The sequence below is a fragment of the Perna viridis genome, chromosome 7 (assembly GCF_037379345.1).
Source record: "Perna viridis isolate PV_CMFRI_1.1 ecotype Kerala chromosome 7, ASM3737934v1, whole genome shotgun sequence".
NCBI lineage: Eukaryota > Metazoa > Mollusca > Bivalvia > Mytilida > Mytilidae > Perna > Perna viridis.
Window position 1 is genome coordinate 15,599,286 of NC_142451.1, and position 22,404 is coordinate 15,621,689.

The 22,404-nt window shown below is 32.6% G+C and overlaps 1 protein-coding gene and 1 long non-coding RNA gene across 2 annotated transcripts; one reads left to right on the forward strand and one right to left on the reverse strand.

Moving 5' to 3' along the window:
- The first annotated feature begins 4,120 nt into the window (after positions 1–4,120).
- Positions 4,121–21,522, forward strand: LOC148611512 (uncharacterized). The gene is made up of 2 exons (XM_088592119.1): positions 4,121–4,770; positions 21,150–21,522. The coding sequence occupies exons 1-2, from the start codon at positions 4,415–4,417 to the stop codon at positions 21,211–21,213; spliced, it is 420 nt and encodes a 139-aa protein (XP_088448245.1). The 5' UTR covers positions 4,121–4,414; the 3' UTR covers positions 21,214–21,522.
- LOC148611513 (uncharacterized) lies at positions 9,712–11,586 on the reverse strand. The gene is made up of 3 exons (XR_015924147.1): positions 11,032–11,586; positions 10,274–10,310; positions 9,712–9,780 (listed from the first exon to the last, which is right to left on the reverse strand). It is a non-coding gene; the product is annotated as an uncharacterized LOC148611513 (long non-coding RNA).
- Positions 21,523–22,404: the final 882 nt, after the last annotated feature.

The following is a 22,404-nucleotide window of genomic DNA, read 5'->3' on the forward strand; positions in this document are numbered from 1 at the left end:
TATGTGTTGCAGTAATCATATGTTTTAAATCTCTTATTGAATAGCCAAATATATTCTGTGTTAAATATTTGTTTTACGTTGTATGCTTTCTTCACGTCAAAGTCATTCGGGTGATACACGACTTTCTATGCAACTTCTCAACTTTGATATGGAATGCGTCACAATATTTGAGGTTATGTGTGTTGTATTTCGTGTGCCGTCATGTACCATGGTAAAACATTTATAACACAAAACATTGGGGTTGAGTTTAGACATTTTCAATGACTTGTATACGAGGCAAAGATAACATCTTCAAAGCAAACATTCTCATGGAGCTAGGCAAGTTCATGAATGAAATAACTTAAGCTAATCCTTATTTCATTAAAGACTATTCTGATAATACTATACGTCATAATCGGAAATAGGAAATATTCACTAACGTCATGTTCGTATATTTCTGCCTACATTGTGATTACATTTGTGGTTCATCATTTAAAAAAAATAAAAGCTGAATGTGCAACTATACATGTATTTAAGGCATTGCATTATAATTTGTGGCTGTAATGTGTAATTATGATTAAAAGATATGCAACATTTACTTCGGTCGTCCAATGACTTGATTAAGCAAGATGTTGTAAGATTCATCAAGTGAACCGAGATTCGAGCGGAAATCAAAGGAATATATTCCAAGGAAAAAGACAAGACAGGAAAAACAGACTTAAATTAAATTCCCGACGTTGACCGTTGTGTGAACCACCCGAATACACAAATTATCCTAATAAGGAATAGAACTTCATCTTACAAATCTTAATATCAATATTAGGTTATTTACATTTGCTGGTCCCCCTGTGCAGGTCCGGGTGTTAAAAGAATAAGCCTGCAGCAGCGCTAAGCTTGTCGTAAAAGGCGACTAAATAGTGCTCAGAACCCTAGCCGGGGGCTAGGGTGCTCTGCCCACAGAGCAACTGGGATGTGTGTCCCAGGTGGTGGAATGGGGTACCCCTGGCGTGTTACATGCTGGGGTTGTCAGGCTATAATACGGAAAACCTGACCGCAAACCATAGTGGTGCACCGTGTTGGGAAAGATGCCACGTTCCTCGCACGTTAAAGAACCCTACTGTGGTATTCTCCAGGAGTAGGAACCATAGGGCTCCGCCACAGGAGGCTAAATTGCCCGACCCTACCCGCCTCTCCTTATTTCGAGTGGCAATCAAAATTTGTCGACCCCATTGTCCTTGTGTGCCATCCCTTCATTTCATCATCATTTCATGTTCATTTTATCATCCATTTCATGTTCATCGTCTGAATATAGCTGAAATATTGCTGCTCGGACGTTAAACCGCAACAAACAAACAAACAAACAAACAAAATACATTTGCTTTGGTCAAACAAGATACTTTTTGAGTAATTAAGTAACAGGCTTTGTAAGAATCATGCAAAATCTGAAAAATGTGATACACCCCAAAAAGGCTACATATTTTTATTTTTGTAATTAAGTTGTTTTATGGGTCTATACTATGAAATATGTAATTATTCATTCAAATCTGCCTGCTCTTAGGAGATAATCAATATTGAAATTTCAATAGATTCTATTGTATTTGAGAGTCATTTACAGAGTTACCTCCCTTAATTTTGAAATCTACTGTGCATTCTATATAATTTTTATCGCCTAAGAACACGGGTTATATGAAGAACTGAATGTAAATTTCTGTTTACTGTGGCTATTCAAACAAAATATAAAAAATAAAAAATATGTAGACTTTTTACCCATGAATCACATTTTGCATGATTCTTAGCTGGAGTACTACTTAAAATTTTAATATGTTTCGACCATAAATTGTATTAAAACAAAATACTTATTCAATGACTGTTAATTGGTATTTATTTACAATATTTTCAACTGATTTGTCCTGGCTGGCTAATTACACGTAATCTATTCATTTTGGCGATTTAGCTATTATATAAAAGAGGAAATTCTTAAAACAATTCATTTAAGTTTTTCAAATAAAAAATACACACATTTAAACAAAAAAAAAAGACAATAATTCTGTCCGAACTCATTTTACAATATCTTCTTTCTACGGAATTCAATATTTGGTTATTAATTAATGATAAGTAAATACAGGGTCAGTTGTAGAATGGTTATTATTAAGAAAGTCATATATTCGATTACGGCACAAGCATAGATATTTTCACAATTATATACAAACGCCATTTGATGAAACCGCCTTCCCATGTGAATAGAAGAAATTCGCGATAGAAACAAATTCATATTTAAACAATAGTAAACATTATATTTTTTGTGTATTATTAGTAACATGTGAAAAAAAATGCACTTAATGTCATAGAAAGGACAAATATAAAAATCAGTAAGGATGAGCATTCCAAATCACACAATAACCTTATATTTAGGCCCTGGCACCACGACAGTTACAAAACGTCTGAGAATATTCTTAATTTCCATGGTAACTTCAGTAAAAGTATTTGATTTTGATGACGCAACAAACAGTTAATAGTTTTCAAACTTACGTAATTTTTCACGTTTTGTGGTGCTGTGGCCAGAAATATTGCTTGATTTAATTGTGGTTATCATTTGCAAAATTCGACATGAGTTTTTGCAGGGTCGAGAAAAATACCACTCCATTCAAATTGAAAATTTAAAGTGAGAGATTTTGTTATGTTCATGAATTTTTCAATACTAAATCATCAAAATTCTATAAAAGAAGTACTAATAAACAATTTTGCATTGCAAATAGGTTACAAATCTACTTATACTTAAAAGACACATGAACATAGTTCAATAGGTTAAATACAAAAAATACCAATTGTATATTTTGTAAATTTCGATATACTGTACACGAGCTTCAATGAGTAATCTGTCATCAGTAGAGTTAGAATCAAATATGTAGGAAGATTATAATCCAAAACAGTTTGTTTACAAAAGGTAAGCAAAACCAAATATATTGAATAGTAAGCCAAATCCATCACAGAGTTATTCTACTATATGTAATACAAGGAACGAATCGTCGGTGTTTTAAATATTTTGTTTATAATACTGCAAAATTTGATAAATATGATAAATAAAATGAAAGGAAAAATATTTAAAGAGACAAAATTCTTGTTTAGGATTCCAACCTTTATATTTGGTAGGAGGGTGGAAATACATGTAAGAAATGAATCTGCAAAAATTGCACAAATAAATATAAAACGGAAATTTCCTTTTTGCAATTGTTTAATTATGTTTCCTTTAATCTTAATTATTTTTAACAGATTGTTTATACAGAGAATCTTCTGTGCATTGATTTTGTTATTGATCAACTGTGAAACAAGATGCCACTTTAAAAGTAAACGTTCTTTTCTATTTACACAATTGGTCCTTTTGAAGGGATTTACTTCTGAAGTTACTTTCATCTTATTTGCGATACACAGTTACTTGGACAATATTTTACGTGAACTTTCGTATCGTTTCCAATAAACGATTGAAAACGCCCTAAACCAATTCATATTCTGTATCCAATGAAGTCCTTTCTATTTCTTAATTCCATTTCCAAATGACGCAGAATTAGAGTTTGCAAGGATTACTCAGTAATTTTGCTTATTCCTTAAATACAATTACTAAGCTATTTAAATTCAACATGTCTTTACATTCAAGATATGTCCTGTTTGTTGTAGAAAACAAATCGGAAGTTTCAAAAAACAGTTTTCCATATTGCCTCTAATCCTGGTGGATTTGGTTTGCGTACACCAACACGTCTCTAAAGCCAAATTAAATTAACTTGTATCACTGATTCCAGGAAATTACTGGTAACTCAGTGAAAGAGTTTAAGCCGCGATGTTTCCGGTTTTGCAGTTGTATCAATTGTTAAATATCAACATACGCGACTCTGCCAGTTGAACCATGAAATAAACTAACTGACGCATGCAATAGAAACGTTTTTAATTGAAAACATCTAATTATGTATGTAACTTAGATGTAATTTTTCCTTTTTGTAAGCCATATTTGGAAAAGATAAATTATGACCACTATTCCGAAACGTGGGACGGATTTTGAATATTCACTAATTAAATTCTGCCAACCAGTAAAATCTCTCGATCAGATTCACCGACAGTATTTATTGCAAAGAATTCATTTATGAAATGACATCTGAGCACCGTCTGACGTTGGAAAGGTGTGTATCGATAAACCTATTCAATTAGGAACAGAAGCTTAACCAGAAGATAGGTGGTTAAAAAAGAAAAGACTACATACCCGCGTTGCTGGGGTAAAAGAAAGATTTATTATTCAAACTTATCAGGTATTAGCGGTTCAATCAGGGTGACTGATATAAATATCCGAGTTAAAACTTTAGGACAAAAATAAACAATCTTATAAGCATTGGTTGTTTAAAGTAGAAGTTTAAACCTGTGGACTAGAATTAGTAGAATAGTGTAAAAAATGACAAACATAGTTTCAACAGTTTTGAAAACACTATGTCTAGTTTTAGTGTTATCGAGTATTGTTCATGCTGGATTTCTCGAAATGTTTTGTAAATCAAAATGTAATTTAGGACGTGGTGGGAACTTGTGTAAATGTAACGGATTTCATTTTGCTGGAAAACGGACGATGTCGGACAAATATTTATTACAAAACAACCCAGATTTATTTAAACAATTTGAGTTGGAAAGGAAACCAGTGGAAAAGCATGAGTCTTCGTACCGCTATAAGGATGATGACGAAACAATGAACAGATTAACAGAAATGCAGTTAGCACAAACATTTTTAAAATGGCTTATTTCTTCGATAGAGAGGAGGTAAGATTCAGAGAATTTACTAACAGTAATTTCATGGAGATCAATTTTCGTGGATTTCAGAACAATTTAGTCGAATCTTCTTTCCACAAAGGTTATATTAAACTGTGAGAGTCGGGGTGTTGACATTTTTCGCAGGATAGCTAGAATATAAACTTTGCCGAAAAAGACCCTGATGAGCAAATGAAATTGGACGCATCAAATGAAAGTTTTACTTCAATTTTTGACTTTGCAATCGTCGAGGTTGTGAAAAAAAAACCTTTTTTCAGAGAAAGAATTGTTAACTTGCAAAAACACGTGTTTTGATAAATATTTGACATATTTTTGTTGATAAAATATTTGGTACGACAATACATCTGTTTAAGATAAAACTGTCATTTACAAATTTGTAGTTTTTGTTTGCTTTGATGCATTTTATCATCTAAACTTTAATCCCGAAAATTGGTATCTAACACACATATTTCTTTTTTTAATTGAGCTTGTAGTTGATCTAATTAAATGGTTTGTCTGAAGTTTATTTGGACTGCAACGTTTCAACATTGATATTGAGTATAAAATAATTGCTACGAAAGTACACCAATACCTTAATAACTTATCTATCAAGAGATATATAAACAAAACATTTAAGGTAATCAAGAGAAAAGTAGGAGGTTCAAAGAAGTAATTTTGTAAAGACAACATATATCTCATGGCTCATAAAGGTTATAAAACGTCATGTTCTAGTTGGCAAATCATCAATTTGGTAAAAAATAAGAACAAGTTTATTTTGAATAGTTCGGTTTTTCAACCGCCAACCCATTCCCCCCTCAAAAATGAGTTTATCAATCATCTACTCTATAGCTCCTTCCATAGAAACAGTTACCTTTTCATTATACACTGAAGTAAAATTTTGGAGTTGATGCAGAAAATTTGAAACTGCAGGTGTACCACTATCTCAAGTATGCAGAATATGACATGCACACTCGTTATAGGGTCTTAAAATATGTTCCCCATGCATCAAATTAGTTTAGAAATGTAACTGACAGCAATTTCATTATTCTCATTTCATGCAAAATATTTGCGTTTTTCTTGCGCTGATCCTTTTAAAAAACTTTTGCAACTTGACAAATCTGGGGTAGACCATTTACTTGGCAGTAGGTAGTTTCTACGAACTATTGTTTTGACTCATAGTTTAGTCTTGGTATTTAATAGAATTATAATAGCTTATATGTGTTTGCAGATATTTCTTTCTCAATACCTGTATTTTAATAGCTTTTGTCTTGTAAATTCAAGATTGCTGTAGGCAATGTATGGCATTTTATTAATGAAAAACCAATGTTTGATGCCTTGAAGCAATGGCAATTTCATATTTTTGAAGTATCATTTTATGTTTTACTTGTCATTGATTGTTGGTGGAAATTAACGTCATATTAATATGTGGAATGTATACCTTTGTTAAACTACTAAACTGTAATGGAAAACGATACCTGTTCTCGTTTGTTTTGTTTTTTTCATTCAAAAAGGAAACACCAACGGTGAAAAATCCTTTCTTAGTCTTATTTATCTATTATTTTTTTGAAACATACTCCAGTTACACATATGACTAAAAAAGCTTTCGTAGATTCTATTAATTGGTAAGAATGTTGTAAGAAAGAGTAAGCTAGAGAGAATGATCGATAGTGTGGTCTGGGTAAATATATACTAATGATAAAAACTGATAATTACGTGTATAATTGTTTCTATCTTTGATAGGTTGTCAAATGTTTAAGATAATAAGGAATGGATGAAATGATTTTTGATAGAGGTAATGCGTAGCGGTAGCCTTAGTAGAGACTTGCTGTAAGTGAATTTGAAGGAGGCTCACTGTTAAGACTTCAACAATTTAAGTTTACAGCCACCATTTTATTGTTGTAGTCTTTGCAAGTTAATTCGATTTAAGAGTAAAGAATTTTAGCTCAGAATGAGTACTTCTACAATTTCATAGCAATTTTGCAATTTTCATAGTTTCCTTACTTATGTTACTCAGTTACTTTAAATGGTGATCTTTAACATGCTATTAAAATTTTCTGGTTAACATTTGAAAAAAAATTCATATCGTGTACAAAGATAAACAAACGACTTTATCCATAACTTAAGAAGCGGAAAACTAATTTTTCATATATACCAAAGCAAGCTTATACTCATTTCACGCATAGCTCAGATTAACTCTTTCTTCCAATGAAACATATAGCAATCTTTAACAATGTGTCACTATGCTTTAATTGAAATCTGAGAATAACAAAGACTGTGAAATAATATGGTTCTATTGAATATAATTCCATGCCAATCAACATCATGCTAATCTAAACATTATTATCCAATAAAACGTCAATTCAACAAAAATAAAAGAATCCCATATCGTGATTAGGTTATTATCATTCGATCATTATAGTAGTGATGATATGGTGAAAATGCACGAACGGTTTAAGAAACCGTCGACCATCATGGTTTCTAATTACATAATAGGTTAAAAGGAAATTAGTACAAATTGCTTTAAGTTTTTTTATACATTTACTTAGCTTTTTCTTTTCAACTAGGTTACGTGTCAGTAATTTTCTGCCAAACAATTTATGTGGCTCATTTTTATTACTATAATTACTTTTATTATCATTTACTTCTTTATTTTTGTTTGCCTTATTTTTTCCTTTTTTTTGGTCTGAGTGTAGTGTCTATCCCTTTGGTTTAACGTGTCCGAATTTCAAATTGTTGAGAGCATTTTATCATATCGAGGTGTCAAGTTTGATCATCATAGTTATTTCTGTAAAACGTTCTGTGACCTCAAAACTGTACCCCGTTCCTAAATTTTGGGATTGAATATTATATAACTTCTGTTTGCATATACGAACATTAAATCTAACCAGTTTTTGTGATATTTTGCACGTTATTTATATCACTTAAAAATCAAATAAATTATCTGCGAGAGATTCATAATTTATATTTAAATTGACATTTTCGACGCTATCGAAGGTGTGTTGCCGATGTGCAACTACTTATCCATGTCTTTAGTTTGTCAGTTTGGTAATAAATATCTAACTCTGAAATGAAGCATTCAATGATTATTTAAATATTACGTGCTTATCGACAATTATGTAACAAGCATGTTTGATCATTTTGTCGTGCAAAGTTTTGTTCTGCCTCTTGTCAGTCATTTCCGAGACAAACAAAAAGAGATAACAGAAAATAACAAAGACCAAATAATTAGGCCAAACACTTTATTGTTATAATTGTTGAAGTTATGCTTGTAAAGATTTAAATAATAACAATACATAAGTGGTGTTACAACACTGGAGCCTAAATGTGTTAGGATGTGTTATAATGATATATCAGAAAGCATTTGATTAAATTACGTTACCCTGACCTGGTTATACATCATGTAATAATCCTTTCTTTACATGACATTACATAAATATATATATAAAGTAAGTTTTTACCATTCTAACGAATGTTTGAAATGAAGATTTTCCAAATCAATTTGAATAAATACATGAGAGGTTTAAACAGGAAAAATCAAAAGCCTGGATCGTTATGATGTATCCATCAGCACCATGAAAACTGATTTATTCAACGGGTCATAGTTTGCCTTTCCTCGTTTGTCTACCCCGGACTTGACTTTTTATGAGCAACTCGGCGAGTGTTTCTAGAAAAGCAGAGGATGCTTACTCTACCGGTGCACCTGGTCCATGCTCCCAGTTTTTAGTGGAGTCCGAGTTGCTCATTTACTTTTGTTACTTTGTATGTATGATTTTAGTTACTTTATGTTCTTTGTTGTGTGTGTCTGTTTTCCATGTCTGGTCTTTGTCCATGGATTACATTCTTTTGATTACCGCTATAACCTTGGTTCCCTTGATTACTCTGCCATGTCAGGTCTTTGTCCCTGGATTACATTTTTTTTATTACCGCTATAACATTGGTTCCCTTGATTACTCTTTGATTACCGTTATAACCTTGGTTCCCTTGATCACTCTTTGATTACCGCTATAACCTAGGTTTCCTTGATTACTCTTTGATAAGTGTCTGACTTTTGCATTCACATCAAAATGAAAACAAGAAACTTAAAAAAATCAATACTTTAATAAATGAACTCGTTCAAATCTTTAGTATAAAATACGGTATCTGCCAGTTACTGTATAAACTAATGGTATCCACCAATATTCTTACATTATCGATACACGCTCATCAACTACTTCTTAACACTTAACAAGAACTAGCAAATTGTGCTCATTTCACTTTTGTACCATCCCTTGTATACTATCTTACATAAACCTTATATTACTTACATAACCCGTCATATAGCAATAACAAACCAAACATAGCCCCTTACAACATCAAATTGATCATTTTATAAATACGCACCAAAATATACAGTCTACAACAAAATGTGAATTGTCACAAAAACTCACTGTCACAATACAATCATTTTACATTCCTCTCAAGTCATTACACGAGTTTTCATAATGTTGTCATTTCACAAATCTTAAAAACAATAACATCAATCCACCAGCCTCCTCATACATACAATCTGCACCAACATTATATGTTCCCTTGATCGCCTGAAAGACTTCACGAGTACCAGTATTTGAAGCATCCGCCTGTACTATGAATGTATTCTCAAAATCTGACCAATATAAAATTGGTGTTTTACCCATTGCTTCCTTCAGCAGTTTACAAGATTACTGCTGATGTTCCTCCCCTAACATTTTATTTGGTTGACCAGTTTGTCAATGGTGCTGTTATCGCAGCATAGTCAGGGTTGAACTTTTTGTAAAATCTTGGGAGTAGGAAATAGGAGCTAGTGCATCACGTATCTTAGCCACTTTATCTAGTTCCATCTTCAATTATCATTATAGAGAGATAAGACCTCTCACCAAAGAGATAATGGAAAACCAAAAATCCGTGCTATACTCTTTTGTGCTATACTCTTTTGGTCTCTCTACTATAGACGATGATTGCGGTCTACCGTCTATACTGGATGCCTAAACTCCACACGAATCCAAGCTAAAATAAAAGAATCTTGAAAGCAGCTATAAGAAGAATAACCATACAAAAAAGGAAACCAAAACACAAATAAGTCAAAAATGACAGCTTTGAAGAGGGAAATTGGTATGACAAAAACTCTTTGCCACACTCGTCATATTTCTCATTTCATGAACGGAATTATAAGAAAGAAGAAAACTTTCACTCGAGAAATAACCCTTACGTAGTTTGGCATTATCTAAATACAAAAATTACATAATATTGCATATTTCGATCTGCTGTTCAAGTGTTTCAAGGAGTAACCTCTCATTGGCAGTATTAGAATTAAATACATAGGAATATTTAAATCCAAATAGTAAATGTAGAAATCAAAAAAAAGGTTCTACCGTTTGCAATACAAGGAATTAGGCCACGGTGTATTGCATATTTGAAAATTGTACTACTGCAAATTTTGATTAAAAAATGTGATATAATTCGGGGTCCAGACAGGTTTTTTTACTGATTTGGTGAATACCTTCTTGTGCCTTTGGTCCACCATCGGAAACATCGATCTAAAGGTTATTAAATACAAATAATACCCATCAAATTTATAATTAAAATTGCAAATTTCGATGTTTTAAACGTGTTCAAGGAAATTACTTTAGCAGAATAAGAATTAAATACATAGGAAGATTTTAATCCGAATTATAATTGTACAAAAGAAGTACTCAAAAGCAAAGTTATAGAAATAGAGAGTCGTATCTACTAGTATAATAGGCTCTACCATGTGCAATACAAAGTACAGTGTCGGGTCTTGGAGTGACACGTGAAGCTAATGTTTTTAGAAAAATGTTTTACATCAAAAATTCTAGTTAGGTAATTTTAACTACAATGTATGATCATGTAATCCACGCTTGTTGAATAAAATAAAGTTTACTTTTGGGTTTAGTGTTATGCTCAGACATGCTCAATTTATTTGCCAGGATTTGTTTAAATTATTTAAAATAATCATCAAACTCAATAAGCGCACGCGAAGGGCCATCATATGTTGTTTTAAGTGTAATACTTTAAGGTTACAGACCACCAATTCAACCAGTGAGCATTTGGAACGTACGCAAAAATAGTCCTACGCGGAAATTACCCTATGTTCCTCATAGCGCGGTGAAAAAAGTTCTTGTTTTATTTTTTAAATTTAAACAGTTTCTGAAAGGAAATACATTGCTGTACATTTTGTAAGTGTATTTTGCTTCTTGTTATATGAAGCCTAATCTCCATAATGATTTCTAAATATACCCCTATCTTGTGAAAACACTGGGATTTCCCGTGCTATTTATAGACCCTTCACTTCCGGTGACCAGTACTGCACTGCAAGTCTGCTAACCCCACATGCCATTCTGAAGATTGTGAGCTGACATATGTAAAATCATGCTGATATATAGTCCTCTGCAGGTTAAAGTTAAGGTAAAGTTCAGAGAAGCCATTGAATATTGTGAAATTAGCATTGAAGCCTATGGGAAGTGGAATTAGTGGTTGCTAGCTTTTATGTCCATACAATTTCCTTGTGGATCTCGACAAATCCATGTTTTGAAGGCAGGAGTTGATTATTTAAATTTGTTTATTTTCTGTCCATTTCTCGCTGATATGTCCTCTATGTATAACTTAAGTGCACAAACCACTCTGTACTCAAAAGTTAGTGACGTTAATGTTGCACCTCGGCTATTTCAGTGAACTGCATGGTGAAGGTCGAAAAAGCTTTTTTACTTGCTCAATCTGATACCAATATCACTTCTACTGGCTAGGGGGATAAAACTAATGCGGTAAAGTCCATTCAATGAACATTTTACGTTGTATATCGCTACTTACGTGATTTTTATGTCTTTTATACAACTGTGGTCCATAATCTATTATAGGACGTTGTAGATATATAGTTCGTCACAAATCCATGAAAAGAAAACGATTTAAAGGTCGAGTTGTGCTACATCATGAGCAGTGATTGAGTAAATGATAAAGCATTCAATTTCCCACTTCTCTCATTTTACAACTGTAATTTGAAAATTCATAGTTTGAAACATTGTTTATATATTGAATTCATTTTATTTCAACCGTGTGGTTGGATTTATCAATTGATTGTTCAACGAAATTTATTTTGATTTGTTTTAATGTATCACAAATTGATTTTGAGAGGAAGTGTTTTAGCGCTGATACTAATGGAATGTAGTGATTAAAGTGAAGAAATCAGATTTAACGATAATATAAATAAAAACATGATGAATTTGATAATCACTAAACTATGATCAAATGAATGACAGCAAGTTTTTGTGGTTTCATCAAACATAAGCGTACAAAATATCAGCTTGATTTGCCGAAAAGGGAATTATGAACAAGACAAAATTCGGAGAAAACGGTCCTACCTGTCGCTGGTTAAAACCATTGTTTTCGAAACATCGTTTCTGTAAAATTAATAAAAATGAAAAGTAAACGGTTATAAAGATAAAAATCAACCAGTTTTGATTATGTTATAATTTCATGATATACAGTGAATACTGTCTGAACGGAACCCTATACAATCCGAAAATCTTTTTAAAGTATTTTTGTGTCAGTTAAAATGTATATAAAGCTTTTGTAAACCAAACACCTTTCTAAACCGAACCAATTTAGAGGTCCAGATTGGGTTCAGTTCATAAAGGTTTCACAAGCTCCGAAACAGCGCCTGACGTTCGAAATTCACTCTAGACGCTGCAGCCAGCCTTCTCAGAAATTTCATTTATTTTAAAAAGTCGGGAAAAAGTGTATGATTTTACGCGACGTTATCCGATTGTCAAACAACGTTTGATTTTAATAATGTCCGAGGATTTCGAAAGGCCTGTCTGCAGCGGCAAGTAAGAGAGGAAACGAACGACTATCGCTGCGTGGAGCTTGACAGGTTTCACTGTATATATGATTGGGGCGAAAATGTATATAACTTTCAAAAATTTTCACACAAGCAAAAGTCATTACTCTTTGATCACACGTGTGCATATTTTCATTTTTTACTATTTCGATTGAATATATAGCAAACTGATTTCTTCATAATTTCTGACTTGAATTTTAAAAGTATGTCTTTTTCCTTTTTTTTGCATTAAGCTTGTTCTGATATAACGAAATAGATGCATCGTCCTCAAGTCCTCAAACAAACTGTTCTGCGTTAACCCATCCATTTTCAGTCCATTTATGCAGAAGAATATTTCAAAAAAAACTTTTTGCATAGGTTATCATATATATTTATTTTTCCTAATGGATTACTCAATCTTTGGAAAAGAATTCCCTCTCTTACCAAACGGGTCTGTAATCCACTCCTGATTATATCCCGGAAACCTTTCGACATTAAAATGATTACTTGTGTTTGGATGAGATACCGTACAATAAGGTCTTAAACAAGTGATTAATTACCTATTACCAGCAGTTTATTTTGTGTAAATAATTGTATTTTCTGTGATTTCATTACTTTGTCAATCCAGACAATGTTAAATACAGCGAGAGTTGGAATTAAAAATCGGAAAATAGCGACATTGTGTAAATCGAAATTTATGTCCATGAAATATTATATTTGTAAATAATGAAAAGATTCAACTTGTTCTAAGCTGTTTACATGGAACGAGACAACATATTTGATAATTACACGTTGTATCAGTGATTTTAACGATCTTTTTCGCTTCATTTTCCATAGTAATACATTATCTATAGTCATACATTAGCTGTAGTCATACATTTCCTTTAGTCATACATTTGCTATAGTCATACATTTGGCCCCGTGCAGGTCCGGGTGTTAAAAGAATAGGCCTGCAGCAGCGCTAAGCTTGTCGTAAAAGGCGACTAAATAGTGCTCAGAACCCTAGCCGGGGGCTAGGGCGCTTTGCCCACAGAGCAACTGGGATGTGTGCCCCAGGTGGTTCAATGGGGTATCCCTGGCGTGTTACATGCTGGGGTTGTCAGGCTATAATACGGAAAACCTGACCGCAAACCATAGTAGTGCACCGTGTTGGGAAAGATGCCACGTTCCTCGCACGTTAAAGAACCCTACTGTGGTATTCTCCCGGAGTAGGAACCATAGGGCTCCGCCACAGGAGGCTAAATTGCCCAACCCTACCCACCTCTCCCAATTTCCAGTGGCAATCAAAATTTGTCGACCCCATTGTCCTTATGTCCCATCCCTTTTTCATTTCATCATCATTTCATGTTCTTTTATCATCAATTTCATGTTCATCGTCTGAATATAGCTGAAATATTGCTGCTCGGACGTTAAACCCCAACAAACAAACTAACAAACAAACAAGCTATAGTCATACATTTTGTTTAGTCATACATCTTTTTAAGTCATACATTAACTATAGTCATACATTTCCTTTAGTCATACATTATTTATAGTCATACATTTGCGAAACAAAGTACCGAGAAAGTAAGCAAGATTTGATGATTTTGTTTGAAATATTTCTGTGAAAGATAAATTATATACTTACAACACATAATTTCAAATAATAAATATGTCAGCAAATTCTCATATAATCTTCCTCTAAGAGGGTATATTCGCTATTTTAAGGTTTTTACACCCTACAAGATCTCGGCGTGATACGGAGTAAATAGGGTAGCGAAAGTACGAGGAGATTCGTCCTCATATGGATGTACTTGTTCTGTGAATATTGATACAGATGTTTAGGAGTAATTAATAGACAATGGGTTTGTCTAATCTTTTAATTCATATCACGTAATCATCTTGCCGCCATTCCATGTTCTTGTTATGAGATTTGTTTGAATAATTCTTGTTTCTTAACTCCTATTATCTGGAAGTAATAACTCGCATTCCTTTGACAGTTTGTATTAATTCATATTAATGACACTAGAACTTTGAAGTCTTCTTTCACTGCGTAAGATCGAGCAAATTTGTATAGTATCCAAATTATGACCGATGTTTTGATTAGTGTTCAATCAAGCCCTTTGTGTCAAGTTGTCCTTCTTAACCATTAGATTAAGACCCGTATGAAAAAAGCACGCGTTCGAAATCTTATGATCTACAATTGTATGTAAAAAAAGATGTTATTATAATACACTATAATTTTTGATCCAACACAGCGTTCCCATGACTTATACACATGAAACACTTGCAGATCCCATACCATTTTCTTTCCTCTCCCATTAAATCAGGAATAAACGTAAATATAATTGATGATTATGTTAAATTGAACTAAAAAATGTTGCTGATGTTTGGAGCACTTTCTTATTTAAAGGAAGAAAACAACAATACGGGTCTTTTCATAACTATTTAAAAAAAATACATGCTTTTCTTGTACTATAAACCATGACGTTTGTAACTTTCTTAGTAGTAAAAAGATTTATTATATTACATGCTAATATTAAAGTATTATTAGTTATTTAGCACGTTATCAATCATACTCCCCCATATCAACTTCTCAATACTCATCAGGGTCAAAACCTGATATCACGCTATATCACATCATATAATGATTGATTGATTAGTTATGGTTTAACACACTATCAATATAACGAGGATGGCGTGTTATTATCTCGACTGCACTACCAGATAACCAAAATTGCGCCCATATCTGTGTATCCTCAAATAGGTCGACAAAACAAAACAACCTCTGAATAGATTGATAAAAGAATTGTTAAATAATTACCACATCAATTAAATAAATGGAAGAAAATTACCATATTCTATTATTTTATATTTTGTAAGGGAACAAAACAACGCATTTTCAATTTAAAATTTTGTCACGCAAGTTCTAAGCACAGACAATTTGTTTATGCTACTCCTTTGATGTTTTGTTAATTTTACTTTAACTTACCATACGTGAGGTTTGCTACATGCAATACTTTTTTTATTTTATTCAGTTTAAAGCAAAACATGCTTAATGCAAATATTTGTTACTTTTGTTATTTGTTTGTTTTTGTTTTGTTTTGTGTTTTTTTCTACTTTGTTTTACTTGCACATCGCCCATATATTTTCGTAAATAACTACAAAATATTGTCTATAAAGAAATTATGATATCAGCTAGTAGAGAGCGGAGAACCACTCCATAATTTTTTTCGGCTTCAATGTACAACTCTTGCTTTGGTCAAGCAAGTGTTTATCGCTTCATTGTATAACGAAATAGATATGGTGAATATGTCAAAGAGACAGAAACCCCTAGTTTTGGTCTAGGTTTTTTTTTTTGTTTTTTTTGTTTTTTTGTTTTGTTTTTGTTTTTGTTTTTTGTTTTTTTTTGTTTTTTTTCGTCGTTGAAGGTTTGGTCAATCTAACACTTTAACGGTTCATTCTGTGTTCGGTTTAGTAGACGAAAAGAGAAACATTCTTAAATTCCCGATAGCTTCTTCCAAATACCCGCTTCAATAATAATCCTGAAGACTTTGCTTTGATGAAATACATCTGAAATTAGCTGAACTATCATTGACATTATGGAAATTTAAACAAGCCTCAAATTATTTATTGTACTAATGAAAGAAACTAAATCCAAAATCTACAGGATCGTATCTGCCATCTGCGCCTATAATTTAATTAAGCATGATTTATGATGATGCAGACACTTATTTGCATTGCATTGCTTTAAGGTTTAATGTTTTGCCTATGTCACCGTATATACCAACTTGTATTTTCCATTTTATTCTGAACATATAATGATCGGAATCCCAAAGGTAAAACACGGTATCTGTTTCACACTGCTTTGGCTAACTTTCGACAACGCTTGGTAATTTATACTCATATAGTTTGACGATACGATTTTCAAGCTTCCATTGATACTTCAAGTAACATCCAGTTAAAAAGTACAAATTCGAACCAGCAACTCATTTGTCAAAGAACATCGGGAGCAAAAACAAGACGTTTGCATCAAAACATAACCAAAACATTTTATTGCCCCTTTCATGCCCGGTAGGATATCTTCCATTTCATATTCAAGTAGAGCAATTTTGCAGGTATGTTTATCGGAATCATTGAACGTTTATCCTACAAGTGCATCTCATCTACATTCTAACTGTTTGAAAGGGTCCGACGACTAATGATTATCATTTTAATCGCGATATTACTGTCAGTGTTAATTCTGTTTATGTTTAAGAATTACTCCATATAATGTTCTGACAATTTATATATACATCTGACACTGCTCTTAGTCAATCTATATAAAGTTCTGACACTGCCCGTGGCCAATTTATATATACATCTGACACTGCTCTTAGTCAATCTATATAAAGTTCTGACACTGCCCGTGGTCAATCTATATAAAGTTCTGACACTGCCCTTGGGTAATCTATATAAAGTTCTGACACTGCCCTTGGGTAATATATATAAAGTTTTGACACTGGCCGTGGTCAATCTATATAAAGTTCAGATACTGCCCTTGGGTAATATATATAAAGTTTTGACACTGCCCGTGGTCAATCTATATAAAGTTCAGATACTGCCCTTGGGTAATATATATAAAGTTTTGACACTGCCCGTGGCCAATCTATATAAAGTTCTGACACTGCCCTTGGGTAATCTATATAAAATTCTGACACTGGCCTAGGTCAATCTATATACAGTTCTGACACTGCCCGTGGTCAATTTATATAAAGTTCTGACACTGCCATAAAATGGAAAACATGGTAACCATAAAAAGATGACTTTTTCCAATCTATATAGGCCAGATTTTTACTTCAACATAGTTGTTTTTGCCAGCAGATCTGTACAATGACAAACTAAGACTATTTTTTATGGTCTGTAACTGTTCTTAAGTTAAACATAAACGTGGACTTTGTGGGTTTTGACATGCATGTGTCACCTCCTATCTGATATCTATAAAGAATGCACTTTACTATATTTGTTACTTTGAATTCTAATTTTCAATATCGTTTTATCTGTATATTTCCCTTTGATATTTTTGTGGTTCATCCCTTTTTACAAATATCATTTATGTTATAGGGTTTCCTGGTGTATTTTATCCATTTAAGCCGCCTCCGATAAGTAGATAATATTAAAAAAATGTTTAAATTTCTTTTTTTTTGTTTGTAGTTCTTCCGGTTATTTAATGACAGTTACGGTAACTAAGTGCTTCAAGTATTCATATGTCAAATAGTTTAAAATAGTCCGGTTCACAATTTACCACTGTTGTCATATTAAAAGCATGCAATTATCTGAAGCAAAACCCAACAATGAAAACATGTGACATTTCTGCAAACTGTTTAATGTTAAGCAAATAGTTGATTCTAAGCATCCATATCAGCCAGACCTTTCGTACTCATCCTTACAGCTTTTGACAAGCAGCCAATCGGAATGAAAAGTAAATATAAACGTTACTTGTGAAACAATTCTGTCCTTTCGGTTGAAATACTCAGTATCGTATTCCAAATTAACTCAGAAATGAGTTAATTAGGAGAACTCTGAATCATTCAGAGATTTGTACGTCTAATGACAATTGTGTACTATCTTTATTTGTACTAATTTCCCATGTGCTTTTGAAATGTATAGAATGATGAAACAAATTGATGTACATTGGTTTCCAATATTATTTAATTATCTAATCACTGAAGAAGTAATCCAAAAATAAATATCATATCTGCGATAGATAACCTCTATGAAGGTACCATAGAATTTTATTAAAAATATATTAGACGCTAGGCGTTCATTGTGAAGGTACCATCACATTAATCATTTATAGCATGTTTAAATAACATCAAATGGAGGTCTGCTCCATTCGTGTACTTTAATGTAGACTGACATCTGACTGGTCATTTTGTTTTTATACTCCGTGGTACTGTAAAAATAAAATTAAAAGAGGATTTACAGAGTCTATTATCGATAAAGGGTGTATCTATGATTAAACTTGATGTTAATGTCGGTTAGAATATATCGATTTTCTTGACTGTATACTTTAGGTACTCTATATTTATATTAAAGATACTAAAAAGTTAAGTGATGTTATGTAGGCATACGATTTATCTAACTTTTGGAAGTTAATTTTATAATATGAATAGTTCGTAGTATAACCGCACACTACTTTACTTCTCAAAACACACACGTAGCAGTTTAATCCATTCATGTGATCCATTTCATTTCCTTCGGTGTTTTTACACACGTTGTTTAGAATAACTTGTTACATACCTTGTCTAGAATACCTTGTTACATTCCTTGTCCAGAATATCTTGTTACATACCTTGTCCAGAATACCTTATTACATTCCTTGTCTAGAATACCTTGTTACATTCCTTGTCCAGAATACCTTGTCCAGAATACCATGTTACATACCTTGTCCAGAATACCTTGTTACATACCTTGTCTAGAATACCTTGTTACATTCCTTTTGTAGAATACCTTGTTACATTCCTTGTCTAGAGTACCTTGTTACATATCTTGTCTAGAATACCTTGTTACATACCTTGTATAGAATACCTTGTTACATACCTTGTCTGGAATACCTTGTTACATTCCTAGTCTAGAATACTGTGTTACATCTTACTAAATGTTTAAAGCCTATATAAAAAATATATTTAGGTGAACAAACATTTGAATCTGTGTAATGTTGTTACGAGTGATATGGGAAGTAAAGAAGCATTCAATTGCATATAGATAAAAACCACCATACACTAGTACTGACTGTATAGTGTTGCTATTAATAGAAGTCCCCATACTGGTTATCTGTAATAATTTTACCCTTGAGCTTATACGTTTCTACTGGAGCATGTAAACTGGTTACCTAAATGGCTAACATTAGTATGTATAGTAAAATCCCGGTCAATAACCAATAATACGGAGTAAGGATCTTACTAGTTTCGTATCTTTAATTTTAACATGTAGCCCATACTTCAAAGTTATATAAAGTTATGAAGAAATATAAATCCTAGTTTATTTAAAACTATAAAGCATAATTATTCCTATAGAACTTCGTACTCTTACAGATTACACCTGCATTATATTAAGCTCAAATGAATGGTGCAAAAATCAAAACTGATCAATCTATTTCTATGAAGGATCCTTCCAAGAATGTTGTATATTGGTTGTCGATTTGTAGCTTAGATTTTAAAGCAGTAATGAGTTGAATTTCATCTTCCATGTAGAAATTATATTTGTCTATCTCTGATATCCCAGTCTTGACATTGAACATACTAACTAATTAATACTGGAAACTTAGATTAGGGCAGGCGACATTAGAAAATTTGGTTATACAGTGTAACCTTTATAAACCGATCCCCTTTCAGACTTTAAAATGTGTTAGGTCTAGCAAGGTCCAATCGCATTTAAATTGATATTAAGGGACAGTAACATTGTTTGGTATAGACAAGGTTTTAGATTATTCAAAGTTCGTGTTAGACAGGTTTTATTGTATATGCTGATATATACGTGAATAATTAATCAGCCCAAGGTTTTTACATGTATTCAGCATACGCATTTAAGTCAGTCTAACATTAACTACTTGATAGAAATTGTTTTTTTTTTGAAAGCTGTAATAATTGCAAATCACATTTTTCGACGAACGAAAATTCGTACTTCTTATCTAAACTTGTCACTTCACATTGTGATTTTCCCCTGTAATTTTCGAATAATAATATTTCTCTTGAACTGTGTGTCTTCAAACTGATATTTTCTCGACATTTCTGGTAAAGCAGAGTAGATATTTCTCAAACACAATTTCAATTAGAAGGTTGAGTTATTCTTGTTTTACTTACGTCTTACAAAATAGTGTACCTATATAGTCATGGAAGAACTCTCGACATTGTGCAGAAAAAGGTGACCAACGACAAGAAAAAAAAATGAAGGAGATACGGTAATGGAAAAAAAATCTTGGTCGATTTTCATTAAAACTTTAAGGGTGCATATCCCTTTTCGTGCAGCTGTTGCATGCTTCTTTCTCTGAGTAGCTTCAATTTATTGTATTTTTGTGGGTGTACATTTTCCGTTATGTATATAACTCCTCCATAGATCATACAAAGACTTCCTGGTTTTCTACTAATCACTTCAATGACATTAGTCGGGATATGATTTTTAGCAAACATCTGCTTAATCTCTTCATGTGTATTGTGCATCTGTATAATTCGTGTTTATTGTGCATCTGTATAATTCGTGTGTATTGTACAATTATAAATTTTGAAAAGGAGCAAGGTGTTTCGTTCTTAACATATACAAAATGTAATTGACAAGCTCTGGCCAGTATTTCCTCGATTTGGTCGCTTTTGTTTTTTGGTCTTGAGTTACTAGTACATGTTCGGTAAGCAATTGATTGACTGACTAATCAGCTGATTTAAATAACGTTCTTGAAATGTGAGAAGAATTAAAATCGCATAAATTTAAAAGAGGATCGAAGACTTTAAGCCTTATATTTTAATGTGTGAAAAACTCTTTAGTTCATCAATTTATTCTGTATATGTTTGTCTTTTTTATTTTACAGACGAGAAGATTCTGATGGAAGTTATCTTGGTTACAAAGATGACAATCCTATTGGAGGATCATAGAGTCAGTATAACATTATCATGTATCCGCTGTTAGAAATATGTGGAGAAGAAAACACACTCACTTTTGTGGACACTACTCTGAATTAGATATAGGGACGATGCAATTTTCACGGATAGTTTCGGGCGCTTCTTTACACGGATTCATCAATAGTTAATTTTACTCATATTTTGGCAATATCGGGACTGTTGTTTAATATAAAAGATTTAGTTTGATGAAAAATTTTCTTTATTTAGCCTATGAGAGCTTGTTCAAGGACTTGTTCAATTGGAGTTCTATATTGTTGAATTAAAATACAAAGTTTGCTTGTACTTGGTTATTAACTGCACTTTTAAATAGTTAATTCAAGTTCGTAATGCCCAATATTTTTTATCACTTTAGATATATCTGCCAAAAAAATACCGAAACGTCAGCAGTTTGATGATTCAAATACGTCAAAATAAAAAAATAACATGACCTAAACCGGAGAGGTCTACATACACAATGTAGCAAACCGAATGAAAAAAAAAAGATTATACATAAAAACTAAAGATAAAGAAAAAGAGACACCAGATAAGAAACTAAAGCAGTATGAACTCAAACAACTGGAGTGACATCAGGTTCTCCGGGATGGTAAGCATGTCCCGCTCCGCCAGCGACTGCCACCATATTACAAGTGAGAATAATCGCACGAGGATATTTCTGTCGATCAACGGTTACCAGAGATCCCCCGCATATAGTGCCAGATGATTGCGTACTAAATTTACACATATTGGAGTTTATTTATATCTACTTTCACTTTACCAAAAACGTGGGGTTTTTTGCATAGAAAATAAAAGGATTTTTTTTTTTGCCGAAAAGTTATCACTAAATGCATGTAATTACACACACACACAGGTACACTTACACACATATTTATATATAAATAAAGGATTTAAAACTGTTTAATTAATGTAATATATTAGATTGAAACCCCGATTCATAGATATAATTATTAAGTGAATCCTTTTTTTATAAAAGTGTTTGTTTGTTTGTTTGTTTGTTGGGGTTTAACGTCCGAGCAGCAATATTTCAGCTATATTCAGACGATGAACATGAAGTGGATGATAAAATGAACATGAAATGATGAAATGAAAAAGGAATGGGACACAAGGGCAACAGGGTCGACAAATTTAGATTACCACCAGAAAAAGGGAGGGATGGGTAGGGTCGGG

Bases quoted from the DNA above. Each gene is read 5' to 3' on its own strand.
- LOC148611512 (XM_088592119.1), top strand. From the start codon at position 4,415: ATGACAAACATAGTTTCAACAGTTTTGAAAACACTATGTCTAGTTTTA. The intron at 4,771-21,149 runs GTAAGATTCAGA...TTTATTTTACAG, and splicing joins ATTTCTTCGATAGAGAGGAG to ACGAGAAGATTCTGATGGAA.